The sequence below is a fragment of the Sphaeramia orbicularis genome, chromosome 21 (assembly GCF_902148855.1).
Source record: "Sphaeramia orbicularis chromosome 21, fSphaOr1.1, whole genome shotgun sequence".
NCBI classification, from domain to species: domain Eukaryota; kingdom Metazoa; phylum Chordata; class Actinopteri; order Kurtiformes; family Apogonidae; genus Sphaeramia; species Sphaeramia orbicularis.
Genome location: NC_043977.1, coordinates 18,891,050 through 18,906,504, shown reverse-complemented (window position 1 = coordinate 18,906,504; position 15,455 = coordinate 18,891,050). Strand labels below are relative to the sequence as shown.

General features: G+C 34.4%; 1 protein-coding gene across 1 annotated transcript in view; it reads left to right on the top strand.

The window, feature by feature from the left end:
• abca12 (ATP-binding cassette, sub-family A (ABC1), member 12) overlaps positions 1-15,455 on the top strand; it is a 191,088-nt gene that overhangs the window by 126,459 nt on the left and 49,174 nt on the right. Inside the window, exons 51-54 of the mRNA XM_030125194.1 lie at positions 5,308-5,541; positions 6,692-6,839; positions 7,308-7,554; positions 11,747-11,836. Of these exons, the coding sequence (XP_029981054.1) occupies positions 5,308-5,541; positions 6,692-6,839; positions 7,308-7,554; positions 11,747-11,836 (719 nt within the window). The remainder of the gene's footprint in view (positions 1-5,307; positions 5,542-6,691; positions 6,840-7,307; positions 7,555-11,746; positions 11,837-15,455) is intronic.

Genomic DNA, 15,455 nt, shown 5'->3' with positions numbered 1-15,455 from the left:
CCATCCATAAATTTTTGACTTATCTTACAAACAGACAGACAGATGAACAAACTCCGATGAAAACATACAGCGGAGGTAAAAAAAAAAAAAAAAAAAAAAAAAAAGAATATAACCTATAAACACTAAACAATATAACTATAAACATAGAATATAACTATAAACAGCAGGGGGTTGAGGAGACAATAAATAGATAATAAAGGTGAAACAGTGAAGTTAAACAGATGAGGTATTGTCAATAAAAAATACTGATTTAAAGTGACATATTGAATATGTGCAATATGCAATAAAATGCCCAGTGGCTGGAGCAGTCCCTGAGTCCAGTACAAGGGAGTCCTGGCCAACATAGTCAGCAGCAAATACCACACACAGTTACAAGATTACACAGTTAAAACACATATAACGGACACACATTCAACAATAAACAGTAAGTAAAATAACATTTACAAGTAGATTAAGCAAAACAAGTTATGGAGTCGGCCTCAAGAGCTCTCAGTTTGACTTAAAAGCGCTCAAAGAAATTAACTCAGTTTCTAGTTTTTCTGTTGCTGATTCCATGCATGAGGTGCAGAGTAAACAAAAGCCCTTTGATTCATTTCTGTACAGGTGAATGGAACAGAAAGCAATGTATGATCATTTGTGCAGAGAGAATAAGTATCAGAATTGTTCTTCTCAATTAATGTACAAATGTAGAAAAGCAAAAGGTCTATTTACAGGTCCTGTGATAATATGAGTCCCATTTTTGTAATTTTGTGGTATATGCAGCCTTTTCAGTTTTCTCCATGTATTTTTGTAATCTATTTCCTGGTGAAGGACTGTGGAGGCTGTGTCAGTGATGATAAATGAAAGTTTTAAAAGGGTTTTAAGAGTAAATCCAGGAGGCTGATGTCGCAGTATAGCAAGGATGTTCATGGAAAGTGCAAATTTAAAGCTTTCACAAAAAGCGGCATCTGAAAAGACAGATAAATAGCATGCGTTAGAGCTACAGTATGGACATTTTTTTGCCTTGCAGTAGTTGTCTCTAAGTGGTGAACCTGCCCTTGACATCAGTACTAAGGAATAATTTCAGTAAATTCATGTGGACAATAGCCTGGGTTTATCCATGTGAATGCACCAGGTACCAGAGGTCCACAGGTTCGACTACGCCGTGAAAATAAGGCTTTATTCAATATGTGCAAAGGCCAAGTACTACCTGTAGTAATTTGTAATACTTACAGAAGTACTCTGTGATCTTAATCCCGTGTGAATTGGCCATGTCTGTAATTTTACTACCCCGCCCCCCAAAGGCGAGGCAAGGGGTATTATTTTTGGTTTGGTTTGTTTGTTTCTTTGTTTGTTAACACTCTAGCAGTAAAACTATTGGGTGAATTCATACCAAGTTGGGTTTATAGATTGCCAGTGACCCAGAATAGATGTCATTACATTTTGGCAAAAGTAAGTCCAAGTTTCAATTTTTTAGGAATTTTTTAAATCTTTTTTTTTTTCCCATTTACTTATAATGGCTGAAATTTCACATGTCTGTAGCAGTCAAACTATTGGTTGAATTCGTACAAAATTGGGTTTATAGACTGCCAGTTACCTAGAATAGATCTGATTACATTTTGGGAACAGTAGGTCAAAGTTCAAATTTTTATGAATTTTTAAAATCTTTTTTCCCCTATTTACTTATCATGGGCAAAATTTCAAATGTCTGTAGAAGCAAAACTATTGGTTGAATTCATACCAAATTGGGTTTAGAGATTTCCAGTGACCCAAAACAGATGTTGTTACATTTTGGCAAAAGTAGATCCAAGTTTAAATTTTTTTTAGAAATTTTTAAAATCTTTTTTTTTTCCCCATTTACTTACAATGGCTGAAATTTCACATGTTTGTAGCAGCAAAACTATTGGTTGAATTCATACCAAATTTGGTTTATAGATTGCAAGTGACCCAGAATAGATGTCCTTATATTTTGGCAAAAGTAGGTCCAAGTTTCAATTTTTTTAATGAATTCTTTTAATCTTTTTTTTTCCTCTCATTTATTTATAATGGCCAAAATTTCAAATGTGTTTAAAAAGCATCAATTTTGTTTCAAATTACTTCAAACTTGACACATATATAGAGGCAACTGATATGCTGACATCACCACACGCATAGACATGATGACATCAGTTGGATCGTTGCCAAAATAAGCTACAATTCGTGCGAGGGGCGGGGTTTGTTGTGCCTGGAACCACTTGTTGTACTTTTATAAAATTTCCTCCACAAATTCCCAACCTTATATCAGCAAATGCAAAGGTCCGGTGATAAGAGTATTCTGTTGACAATCAACAGCTCTGCAATTTGGTGGGATTTGCAGCAATCTTTGTTTCCACTATACATTCATTCATCCTGTTTCCAGGTCAAGGACTATGGAAAATGTACTTGTCTGCAAAAGAAAGTTTTAAAAGTGTTTTGGGTAAAAAAAAAAGGTCACGATACAACATGAAAATTCATTCAGTGAAGGATAAAACCTAAATCCCTCAGAAAATTCTCAAAAGATGATTCGATGAATGAGATGGATGACATGCATGACAGTAGCAGGAGAAATAGTTTTCTGTCTTCCAACAGTTATCTGTAATTGTTGAGCCTGCCCTTGACATCAGAACCAGGGAATAATGTCAGGAAATTTGAGTAAAATCCACACTTGGCTTATCCCAAGTGAATGTACCACATAAATCTCAGACATGGGGGATTAATTTCCAAATCACCAGGGGTCCCCAGGTTATACCAGCCTTGTATGAATAGGGCTTTAGTTTTGTCAAGTCCCAGAGGATTCTAGAACACATATTACAGCCACATATTACTGAAACACTTGTATTCTATTATTTATAAATGTATCCTAGGTCTGCTTCCATCTTATTTGGTGGTCTACATTTGTTGGAATGACTTGAATAATTACAGTCTCCGGTCCCAGGATCTGTTATCTTTACGGGTTCCAAAAGTCAGAACAGAACTGGGATAGAAAGCGTTTAAATATTCAGCTCCTTCTGCCTGGAACAACCTCCAGAAGGACATTCAACTGAAGGAACTGCTCTCTTTTAATACATTAAAGTCATTTTAAATCAGTGGAAAAAGGACAAATGTGGGTGTAGATGTTTTTCTAATTAATTGAATTGGGTTCGGCTTTGAGATGCTTTTAAGGAACATTGTTGTTATACTTTTAGTACCTTTTAAAGTAGGGGTGTCAAACTCATTTTAGTTCAGGGGCCAGATTCAGCTAAATTTGATCTAAAATGGGCCGGACCAGTAAAATAATAACATAATAATATATAAATAATGTCAACTCCAAACTTTTCTCTATGTTTTAGAGCAAAAAAAGTTAATTTACATTGTGAACAGGTTTACATCTACAAAATATCCTTTCAAAAGATGTGAATATCATGAACAAACTGAAAAAATAAGTGTTAATTTTAACAATATCCTGCTTCAGTTTATCATTTACACATGTACATTATAACTTACAGATCACAGTGCCTCTACAAATACACAAAACATTTAATAACAGACAGACTATTGTTAAAATTGTACTTGCTTCTCTTAAGACATTTCAGGTTATTCACATTTTTTGCAAAATTATACTTTGTTTTAGTGTGAAGAGATGAAAATATTTACGTTTATAAAGAGAAACATTTGGAGTTGTCATTATTTATATGTTATAATGATAGTATTTTACTGGTCCTGCCCACTTGAGATTGAATTGGTCTGAATGTGGAACCTGAACTAAAAGGATTGTTCATATCAGTGTAATTTTTCCATGTCACAAATTCATCCCAAGGGCCGGACTGGACCCTTTGGCGGGCCGGATTTGGCCCCCGGGCCACATGTTTGGCACCTGTGTTTTAAAGTAATGGTGATATTTTATATGTATGTTCTTATCAGTTTTAAGTCTGTTTTTAGTACTGACTTTCATTGTGTTTTTGTATATTAGTGTGGATGCTTGGCTGTGATTTCCGCTTTGTGGAACTTCTGCTGCTGTCTTGGCCAATGAGCTTTTTTTTCCTGGTTAAATAAAGATTATAATAATAACAGTGAATCCTATCCTACCTATATAATGCACATTTCGGCCCCGCCCCGTGTCCGTCCCATCGATGTTGCAGCACAGGACACGGGTGGGTGTTTGGGTGCAATGCCGCTGCTGCACCGCGGAAGGGCGCTATCGTACAAGGCACCATGGGTACAATGCTGCTAGTATGAATAAAATAATGAAAATGAATAAAATAATATGATTGAATTTTAATTTTATTTGGGGTGACAGAGCTTTTTCCATTGCTGCTCCAACCCTCTGGAACTCCCTCCCACCTTCTATCCTACACATCTCCAGCCTAAACGCCTTTAAATCCCTTTTAAAAATTCATTTATTTAAGATTGCTTTTAATGTTTAATTTTAATGTTTAATTGTTTTATATTCGTATGCCTGCCTTTTGCACCTGCTTTGCATCTGTTTTTAATGTGTTTGGTTTCTGTTTTTATCTGCTGTATGTAAAGTGTCTTTGCGTTCAATGAAAATTGCTATATAAATATAAAGTATTATTATTATTATTTATTTATTTATTTAATTTTTTTTTTTTACCTCCGCCAAGGAGGTTATGTTTTTGTCGGTGTTGGTTTGTCTGTCTGTCTGTCCATGTGCAAGATAACTCAAAAAGCTATGGACAGATTTGGATGAAAATGTCAGGAAATGTTGATACTGGCAAAAGGAACAAATGATTAAATTTTAGTGGTGATGGGGGGTTGGGGGGAGCGCGATCTGTCTTGGTGGCTCTCCGAGTGCTTTTCTTGTTTCTTCATGTTTTCATCAGGGTTTGTCTATCTGTCTGTCATTAAGATAACTCAAAAAGTTATGGATGGATTGAGATGAATTTGTCAGAAAATGTTGATGCTGGCACAAAGAACAAATGATAAAATTTTGGTTGTGATCAGGGGGGTGGGGGTTGTTGCGCTCTCCAAGTGCTTTTCTACTTTTCAAAAAAATATATTTTTGGGATTTTTTTCTTTTTTTCTTTGTTCACTTTACACTGTGGGGTCTTAGAGTTTTATAATTTCAGTTTTCTGTATGCGATGCACATATGGCAAAAACTGACAATAAAGCTGACTTAGACTTTTTGACTTTGAAAAGGTTCTTAATCTCAGTGGGGGGGGTTGCACTGATCTGCCTTGGCGGAGGTCTGCGCTTTCCGAGTGCTTTTCTAGTTATTAAAAGCCACTGGGAGATCATTTGCAGTTGTAAAATATATTTGTGTGGCATCTGAAAACTAAGTCGTGCCAATATGTGTTTTTGTTTTCTCTCAGACGCAGAACTTAGAATCTGAGCAGATAGATGATGTTGAGCTGAAGTCCTTCATCCAAGCCCATGTACCTGAAGCAACACTGAAGGAAGCCCAGGGAAGTGACCTGGTTTACTTACTGCCCCCGTTCAGCTCATCCAACTCCTCCTCATACCGCTCTCTCCTTACTGCGCTGGACGCCAACCTGGACGCCCTCCAGCTGGGATGCTATGGCATCTCTGACACGACCCTAGAGGAGGTACGTTCAGACAAATGTGTACACTGAAACACACATTAACACACTGTAAAAAAAAAATCTGTAATTTAACAGAATTTTCACTGTTTATTTTACAGATTTTTCCTGTATTTTCAAGATATACGAAAATATCAATGAAATGACAAAAACAGACTGTGATTTTACACGTCAAATGTAAAATAACACGAAAAAACTCTAACTGTGAATAACAAAATTTTTTTTTAATTTTTTAAAAGAATTTTTTTCTTTTTTCACAGAAAAATACACTTAGAATACATTTGCAAATGTATCATAATTTCACAAATATTTCTTTTCTATTTATGATATTAAACTGTTAATTTAAAGTTTAAAAAATAATAAAACAAGATAAAATTACTGACAATTAACCATGAAAGAAGTATTTGTTCTGTAAGTTTAAGAAGACTTGTTTGTTAATTGACAAATATCTTGTGTAATTACAGGAGGTTTCACAACAAAAATGTTGGATAAATGTATTTTTTGTGAATGTATAACATGTATAAGCACTGATAAACTGTCAAAATACACTTTTCATCAGTGGATTGTACAACTTAGTCTCATTGAAAACTATTTATATACATATATTTATATGTAATTTGATTGTTTTAATACATGTAAATATTCTTTATTAAACATTAAAAAGGAAAAAAAAAAAAAAATAAGCAAAATGTAAAGTGTAAATGATTGTATTTTACTGGTTTGACCCACTTCAGACTGAATTGACCTAAAATGATTTTCACATCCTTGATTTTTAATATCTTCATTATAATATTTGCATTTCACAAATTCATCCCAGGGGCCTCATTGGACCCTTTGGCGGGCCAGTTTTGGCCCCCTGGCCGCATGTTTGACACCTGTGCTTTAGTCAAAGGCCCTGTGGTGTTGGTTTTCCTCACTACTCCCTCTAGTGGTCACATAAATCAATGCACATCTCTACAATCCAATTCAGTGGCATCTTTGACATAACTTCATAGCTCTCAATTAGGTCACTTTTTAATATTCTACAGTAGAAATACCACATATAGTTGCTTTAAGTTGCCAAAAAACTTCACCATCTTACCATGGAGGTGTTGTCACATGGCACAGATGGGCTTTCCGACACGCTGAGATGTTTATTTTTGTGTTATCTCTGTAGGTGTTTCTTCACATGACACATGGCAGCACAGAGTCTTGGGCTGATGATGGCCCCCTGACTATATCAGAGACTGTTTCTGACTCCGGATCCATTGACAGTTTCCCCACAGACGCCACTGGAAGCATCGGCGGTGACAGTGACAAATACAGTGAGTCACCGCCATTTGTTCCTCCATGTTCCTTTCGATTATCCCTTTTCTACCTTTTTTTTTTTTCACTGTATCACATCGTGTAACATTAGTATTACAGGTGAATGAAATGGCTTCGACTAGAAGATCGTGCAAAAATAAGCCTGACGTATTCTGCTATATCTGCGATGAATACATTGTACCTGTTAGGTACAATGGTGAAATGATTTTTTTTTTCTCTTAAAACCTATTTTGAGTGAGAACTATATCAAAAATCAATTGATAAAGTCACAAAAATTTTATCAAATTTGTGAGAAGATCACATTTTTCAAAATCAAATTAGCAAAAAAACCTGACCTGATTGAAAAAAACAGATGTCATTTTTGGATTTAGCGGCAAAATGGTCCTAATTCAGTTGAAAAAAACCTAAACAACTTGCAAAAAACATTTTTTTGTAACCCAGTGTTATTATTAATTTTTTCATTCTAGATCTGACTGGTTTGTCCATGGTAGAAGGTGCGGCTTTGGTTTGGCAGCAAATAATGGCCATTCTGATCAAGAGGTTCCACCACAGCCGCAGAGACTGGAAAGGCCTCATCTCCCAGCTCCTGCTTCCTGTTCTGTTTGTGCTGTTCGCTATGGGACTGGGTTCGATCAAGAATGACATGCAGCATTTCCCCGAGTTGGAACTTAGCCCTGCACTCTACAACATTGGACCGAGCTACTCCTTCTTCAGGTGAGAACTCAGGGGCAAAGGAAATACAAGAAGAATTTGAACCGAATAAACAGAGATTTTACAAAGAACCGTGTCTAAAGTTCACTCAGACTCTATCCCCGTGATACAGTGTTTTATTTCAGTTTGTTAAGCTAGGTCACAGAAGTGTCACTGAGGCAACACTAAGACAAAAAAATATTCTGGTTTACTTGTGAGGAATAATGTAATATTAGCAGGTTCTCTAGTGAATTCAGTTGTTTTTGTGATTTTAATGTTTATAAGCATGGTAATTTATGGAAAAGATTAGTCAGTCAAGTCATACTGTCAAAAGCCAAAAGTGTATCACAAATCAAAATTTTGGTTTTATGTAAACCAAGCTGGTTTGTGGCAAAGGTTGCTTAATAAAGTTTAGTTAGTTGAAAATATTTGGAGAATAAGCTTTGATTTTAGTTTGTGGAGGAAGGTCAGAGCAGTGTCTCCAAGACCACGGCAACATTCAGAATTCTGCGAAACAACCTCAAAATCTGTGTAAAGGTTTTTTTTTGTTTTATTTTAATGTTTATGGAAAAGGCTCATCAATCAATACTGGCAAAAGTTAAAAGTTTATCACAAGTGATTTCTCATACGTATGTCTGAACCAGACTACTTTGTGGCAAAGTTTTGGAAGATGATGTATTGTGGTGCATTCTTGAAAATTACACTTCCAGACCTTGGGGAGATACAACAATGGAAGATCAAACATTTTAATCATGAAGGTGATTACCACATCAGTGCTGTCTGATTCTGATGAAACTTTAATGAAGAGATGATGCATCTTATTACTTGATTTGCCCAATGGGTTTTAAATCTGAGACCGTAGTTTGTTGAAGGGCAGATGAACCTTAAGGTGAGGGGGGAGAGAAAGAGCAAGGCAAGGGGAGGACTGTGATGAGAAAGGCTGAGAAGTGAGATCAAAGAGGAAGAAATTAAGAGTGTCAGGAAGTTGTGAAATGTCTTCATTCTTGAGATGTGCTGTTGTTTGATCAAGGGGATATGGAGCGAAATAGAAAATGCTGAGATGCCAGTTTATATCAAGGCTATATGGCTGCTCCTTAGAACCTTTTTTTAACCTGGTATTGAAAAGAGAATGAAAAGTCACATTGTTTATTTTAATAAAAGTACTGTCAGGAGCAGAACTAAACACGATAAACAAGATACATTCAATAGAAACTCAAAGACACTTGTTGCTTTGTACTTGACGGTAATGATTCTAAAACCAGTGTACCACAGGTGTCAAACATGCAGCCCAAGGGCCAAATCCAGCCCGCCAAAGGGTCCGATCCGGCCCTTGGGATGAATGTGTGAAATGCAAAAATTACACTGAAGATATTAACAATCAATGGTGTCCAAATCATTTTAATTCAGGTTCCACATACAGTCCAATTAGATTTTAAGTGGGTCAGACCAGTAATATATTATGAAAATAACCTATAAATAATGACAACCCCAAATTTTCTCTTTGGTAATGTAAACATTTTCATGTAATTTTACTTTTTTACACCAAAGAAACAAACTGTACTTTTACAAAAAATGCGAATTATCTGAACAAATATGAACAAACGGAAATGTCTTAAGAAAAGTAAATGCAATTTTACCAATATTCTGCCTGTTACTAAATGTTTTTGTGATTGTAATGCACACGTGTAAATGAAAAACTGATAAACGGAGGCAGAATATTGTTAAAATTGCACTTGTTTTTCTTAAGACAATTCAACTTGTTCGTTGTTATTCAGATTTTTAAGGAAACTTTGTAGATGTAAACCTGATCATAAAATAATTTTACTTTTTTCACTGTTATTATTTTACTGGTCTGGCCCACTTTAGATCATATTAGGCTGAATGTGGCCCCTGAACTAAAATGAGTTTGACACCCCTGCAGTATACTATTTTTTTTTCAGCTCTTTCTTGTTTTGTTAAGAGTGTTAAGAGTTAAGACAGCTAAAAGTCTCACATTATTATCTGTCTGGTAAATAGAAGCTAATAGCCAGCAGCTAGTTAGCTTAGCATTATGAATAAAAACAGGAAAGCATTAATTAACACATTAATTAATACAATAGATATATCTACCTTTATACCTTTATTCAATCTGTATTAAGACAAAAAGCAAGAATACATTCTGTACTTCCAAAGGGATTGTACTGTTATTCTAAATAATACTGCCTGGCAGCAGTGATTTTCTCAAGTCTCCTCTGGTTGCCTGGCAACCTCAAGGCAACTTGAGCCAATAGAAAATCACCACTTGTTGGATTTTGTACAGCTGTAATTTGTAAAGAGGTTGTACAGTGGTACAGGGTGAGCTTTAGAGGTTCTTGGTGAGCTGATTTTACTGCTAGAGGGAAGAGCCAAGGTACCTGTTTACCCACTTTTAGAGAAAAAATAACAAAACAGCTGTTCTGGTTGCTTACTAACAATTTCATTTTTTTTTTTTCAGTAAATTGCTCTTTAGTCAGTTTTCTTCCTAAGAAATATTTAACCCTTAAAGACCCAAACATCCACTAGTGTCCAAAAGCATGGATACCTGTTGATCCACTAATCCTATTGATACATGTAAAAAAAAAAAAAATAGTGTAAAATGCAGTTTATCATCTTTTCATGGTCATCAGATAAGACCCATTTGGACGTTCAGAGGCTCTGTAGTGAATCTGGAAACACTGTCATTTTCTACAACATTTATTCACAAATAAAACCCATGAAACCCACTTGTTTTTATGTTCGGTTATTGATATCTTTGCTGAAAAAGTCACTTTTTCTTCTGTTTTCTCTGTTTTGATATAATAACCTTTGAATTTGCTGAGTTTTTATGAACATCTATATAATCAATAAATCAAATATAGGAAAATACATGATTTACACAGAGAAAACGCAAAATAAAGAGGATAATATTACAATCAATGGTGAAAAATCACTTAAGAAACGTTCTTTATGGGTTAAACACAATAAAAGCAACAAGCTTATGGAAATAAACTTAAGACCTACCATATCATATTTAATACATTATTTTAAGGTTCATGTTCAGTTAATGATATCTTTGTCAAGAAAGTCACTTTTTCTGCTGTTTTCTGTGTTCGATATAATAACCTTTGAATTAACTCTGTGTTTCCATGAACATCTCAGTTGAATGTGTGAAATTAGACATGGGAAAATGCATGATTTACAGTAAAAAAATTCAAAATACAGAGAATAATATGACAATAAATGGCAATAAATCACTCAAGAAAGGTTAAATAGGAGAGACAAATTTATTTGGGAATTGCCATAGAAGTAGCACTAGGAAATTCAGAGTTATTTGTGTAAACACTATTTTATATTTAGATAGATAGATAGATAGATAGATAGATAGATAGATAGATAGATAGATAGATAGATAGATAGATAGATAGATAGATAGATAGATAGATAGATAGATAGATAGATAGATAGATAGGGGTGTGTATTGGCAAGAATCTGGCGATACAATACAAATCACAATACTAGGATCACGATACGATATATCACGATATATCATGAGACTGTTAAAAAGGCAATTTTTTTTGTTTGTTTCTTTTTTTAAAAATGATTATTTCCTGGAAGAATTGAATTACACCAGAAATATGTACAAATACTAAAAACATTTTTTATTTGATCAGAACAGGATCTAATGTTATATCACAAAATGATCCTGTGTTAAAACTTAAATTATGTTTTACAGACATTACAGTTTAAGATCCTGCTCAAATGTTCAGTTTTTATTAGTTCATAACTAACATCATAACGTTATTTTTGTGCAATCCCAACAAAGGAACTAACTTTATTTAACAAAACAGCGTTAAATAATAATAAATAAAATATAAACAAAAAAGAAAACAAAAAGGAACCTCCACAATATCTACATTTGAAGAAGTAGCTAAAAATATCGATACAGTACTTTTTAATATCGATACAGTATTGTGAAATGAAATATTGCGATATATTTCAGAACCAATATTTTCTTACACCCCAATAGATAGATAGATAGATAGATAGATAGATAGATAGATAGATAGATAGATAGATATTTTATTAATCCCGAGGGAAATTCAAGAGATTTGCAGTGTTTCTTTGTTTATTTTTCTATCAGAGCTTTGAAACAATGACTGTGTTGGATTATGTTCTCAATTTAATAATAATATTTCTTATGTTTTTCTTGTCTTCTCAGTAACCAGAATCCAAACTCCAGCAATCTGGTCGACGCCATGCTGTCATTCCCAGGCATGGATAACGCCTGCCTTGAAAAGTCCAATGACCAGTATGTAACCACACCTCATATGTATTTTTTCTCCAGCAGCTTTCATATATTCCAGTTTTTCGCACATTACTTTCTATTTCTTTCCTCCATATTTGTTTTCATGTCTTGATTTTCAGCTGGTGTTTTACTAGCCATTTCCCCCTCTCTCTCACATCTTTTCTCTGTATTTTCCTCAACATATGTGGCTAAAAGCCTGCAGCAGGACTCTGGATGTGAGAGCATCATTTGTATTCCATAAACACCTTGTATTTATAAGGGAGATTTTCCCCTTACAGGCACTCAAATCAATGTTGGCACTCATGAACCAGACCTTAGGGGCATTTTGAAATTCTCAGTCTCAGAAAAAGAAAAAAAAAAAAAATACAGAAAAAAGAGAGAGAAAGAGAGAAAAAGAGAAAGAGAGAGATTCTATGGTGCTAAAGAGCTGGCATGTTGTGCTCATGATGCTTTATTATTACAACATACTGAAGATATACCGAAGATATGTCCCTCTATATCCTTCTAGCTTTTTAGAGAAAATAATAGTGAATGTTCTCCTGACTCCTCTTTATGGATCATTGCTGTTACATGAGTAATTAGAGTTGATGTAGGATGTTTACATACACCTCAGCTGAATGGATTCAACTCCATTATTCACAATTCTGAACATTTCCTTTTAGTATAAGTTCATTCAGATCAAGTATTTTATTTTGCTGCATAGTAGTTGAGAAGTCAAATTTTGGCTTCGGTGTATTTGATCACATTCTCAGAAGGTTATCGTTTTCTCACTTTTTGTTCGCTTTCTCTATAAACAGCCTAGAATTTTCTGGGAATTGATTTCTTGACTTTAAAACCATCAATTAAGCTCTCTTCAGACCCAGTGACCTTTCACTTGTCATCATGGAAGAATTTAAAGAAATCCGCCAAGAGCTTAATAATAAATAATAATAATAATAATAATAATAATAATAATAATAATAATAATAATATTAACCCTTTCATGCATAGTGGTCACTCCAGTGGACAGCTATTCTCCAGCTGTTCTCTGGTATTTTCATGGATTTTATTGTTTTAGTTCCATATCAACCAACACAGTGGACACTTATGCATCATCTCATACACTGTAATTCATACCATTACTGTAACTTTACTGTTATTGATAAACCTGATCTCCAGTAACATGTTTGAGTGTAAATCAAGTGCTGATTGTTATTAGACTGTAATTAAAAGTTTATTTTTTAAGCAAAAACTTTTGGGTTTTTTTTGCATATTATCTCCATGAAATGAGTAATAACTAGTATTAGAGTATGTTAATATATGAGAAAAGCAGCATTAAAAATGTTTTTATTTCATAGTTTTCACACAGTATATCAGTAAATACATGTTTTTTTGCTTCAAAAATTAAAAGCATGGCGTCCAGCTGAACGGACATTTTTGTAACTCCATAAAAAAAAAGGTTCATTTAAAAAAATTCAATCACATTGCTTTTTTTTTCATGCCTAAAGAGGAATAAGAACACTCAGGAAAAAAATCTTGACTAAGGTTTTCATAATTCATGCATGAAAGGGTTAATAAAAAAAGAAAAATCTTGTCTTTCTTTTGGAGAAATTTCTGAATGTTCCAAAAAAACAAAACAAAACACATCCATCTGTGCAAATTACTTTACAAAAATAAGTGAGATTGTTCAGTAAGGAGGCACGTGTATGCATTTTGTTTTAAAAGAATCCCAAGATTCATTATAGAATCTGATGGTATCATGAAGACATTTTGAAACTTCGTGTGACCACATCACCTGGGAAGCCAAAGTCTCGGATGCAAATGTTATTCGAACAAGACAATAATCCTCAATAGAGTTCAAGAATGGTAACAACATGGTTTAAGGCAAACAAAGTGAACCTTTTGGAGGGGCCGTCACAAAACCCTGACCTTAATCCAATAGAACATCTGTAGGCTGAACTGAAAAGGCAGGTTGGTGCAAAGAATCAGTTCTGTCAGGAGGAATGGGTTGACATTCCTGCAGCATAACTCAAGACGCACCATTAGAAAGGCAAAGTTAAAGGAGTTTTGAAATGGAGTTATGCATTTTAAAACATTTCCCTGTGGTCTACATAAACTGTAAATGCTCTGCTTGGGTCTGAATTCTTCATTAATTCAACTCCACAGGTCCATCTTCAACCCTATTTCTGAGTAATGATACAAGAAAGGTTGTTTTGACCGCTGGCCCTTTAAATGCAAATGACCCCACTCCCTCCAGGTTGTCAACTGTGCTTTCTATCCCGTTCAACCACTTGTGTTCGTTAATACAACCAACAACCGAACATTTTAGGTAATCGGTTCAAAGTTTGGACATATTTTCAGTTTTTTACTCCGACTGCTGCTGCTGATAAACAATTATGTCGTACTCGGAGAAATGTTCATCAGAAGTCTTCACCTCTTAGTCCTGTTCAAGCCTTAACAAATATTGGACTGAAATCTTTCATACACTTTCTTAGCTGTTAAACATAGATTTACAACCAAACCCCTTGACTGCTCTATTTGGTGTAATGGAAGGTGAAGTTAAGCTACCTACACGAAAACAACACACTTTATCCTTTGCTGCCCTTCTGGCTCGACGAGCAATCCTGTTTAGGTGGAAGGATGCTTTCCTTCCCACTCATGCACAGTGGTTAGAAGACATTATGTCCTGCTTAAGACTGCAGAAAATTAGATACTCACTTCAGCAATCAAATGGGAAATTCCAGAAAATGTGGGGTCCCTTCCTAAAAACATTCCAGACCCTGTAAATGCTTGACTTTAACAATGCTGCTTACTCCGTACTTACTCCTAGCGCAGGTTTCTGTCATGATAGTGATCCTTTATTTTTTCTAGTGTACTGGCAATGACTGAGGAGGGATTATTTTATGTAGTTTGTTTTTCTATGGTGCTAGCTGTGTTTAATTTACACCCATACTTACTTAAGATTTCTTTAATGACCATTCAGCACTGCACTTGTATTATATTGAGAAAACTTCAGTAAAAAGATTATGATAAAAAAAAAAAAAAGAAGTCTTCACCTCATACGTGCAAATGTCATGACGTAACTAATTATAAAACGTAACAAATTAAGCAGGAATTGAAAGGGGTTGTAGAAATCCACTCGATTTTTTGCCAGAATGTATATAAAGATACCTTTGCAGCACCTGAAGGGTTCAAATTCAAACTTTTTGAACTGTTAGGGTCCAAATACACAAATAAATGAACCAAAGACTAATAAAAGTGGGTTCAGCAAAATATGAGCCCTTTAATGAATATTAACAAAGCTTTTATAAATGTTTCACCCTCAGATTAGTGAATACACTGCAAAAATCAAAATCTTACCAAGTGTATTTTTCTCATTTCTAGTCCAAATATCTCATCACACTTAAAATAAGGCATAATCACCTCAAGAGTCACTTTTCAGTGAGATATAAGAACTTATTTTTAGACAGTAGATCTTGAAAATTGTATTTAAAGAATCTTACCAAGATAATTTTCACTTGTTCCATTTGAAGATTTTTTTTTTTTTTTTTTTTTTTGCTTAATTCAAGCAAAAAAAAAAAAAAAAAAAAAAAAAAAATCTTGGTAAGATTCCTTGAAATAAGATTTTTCAAGCTCTATTGTC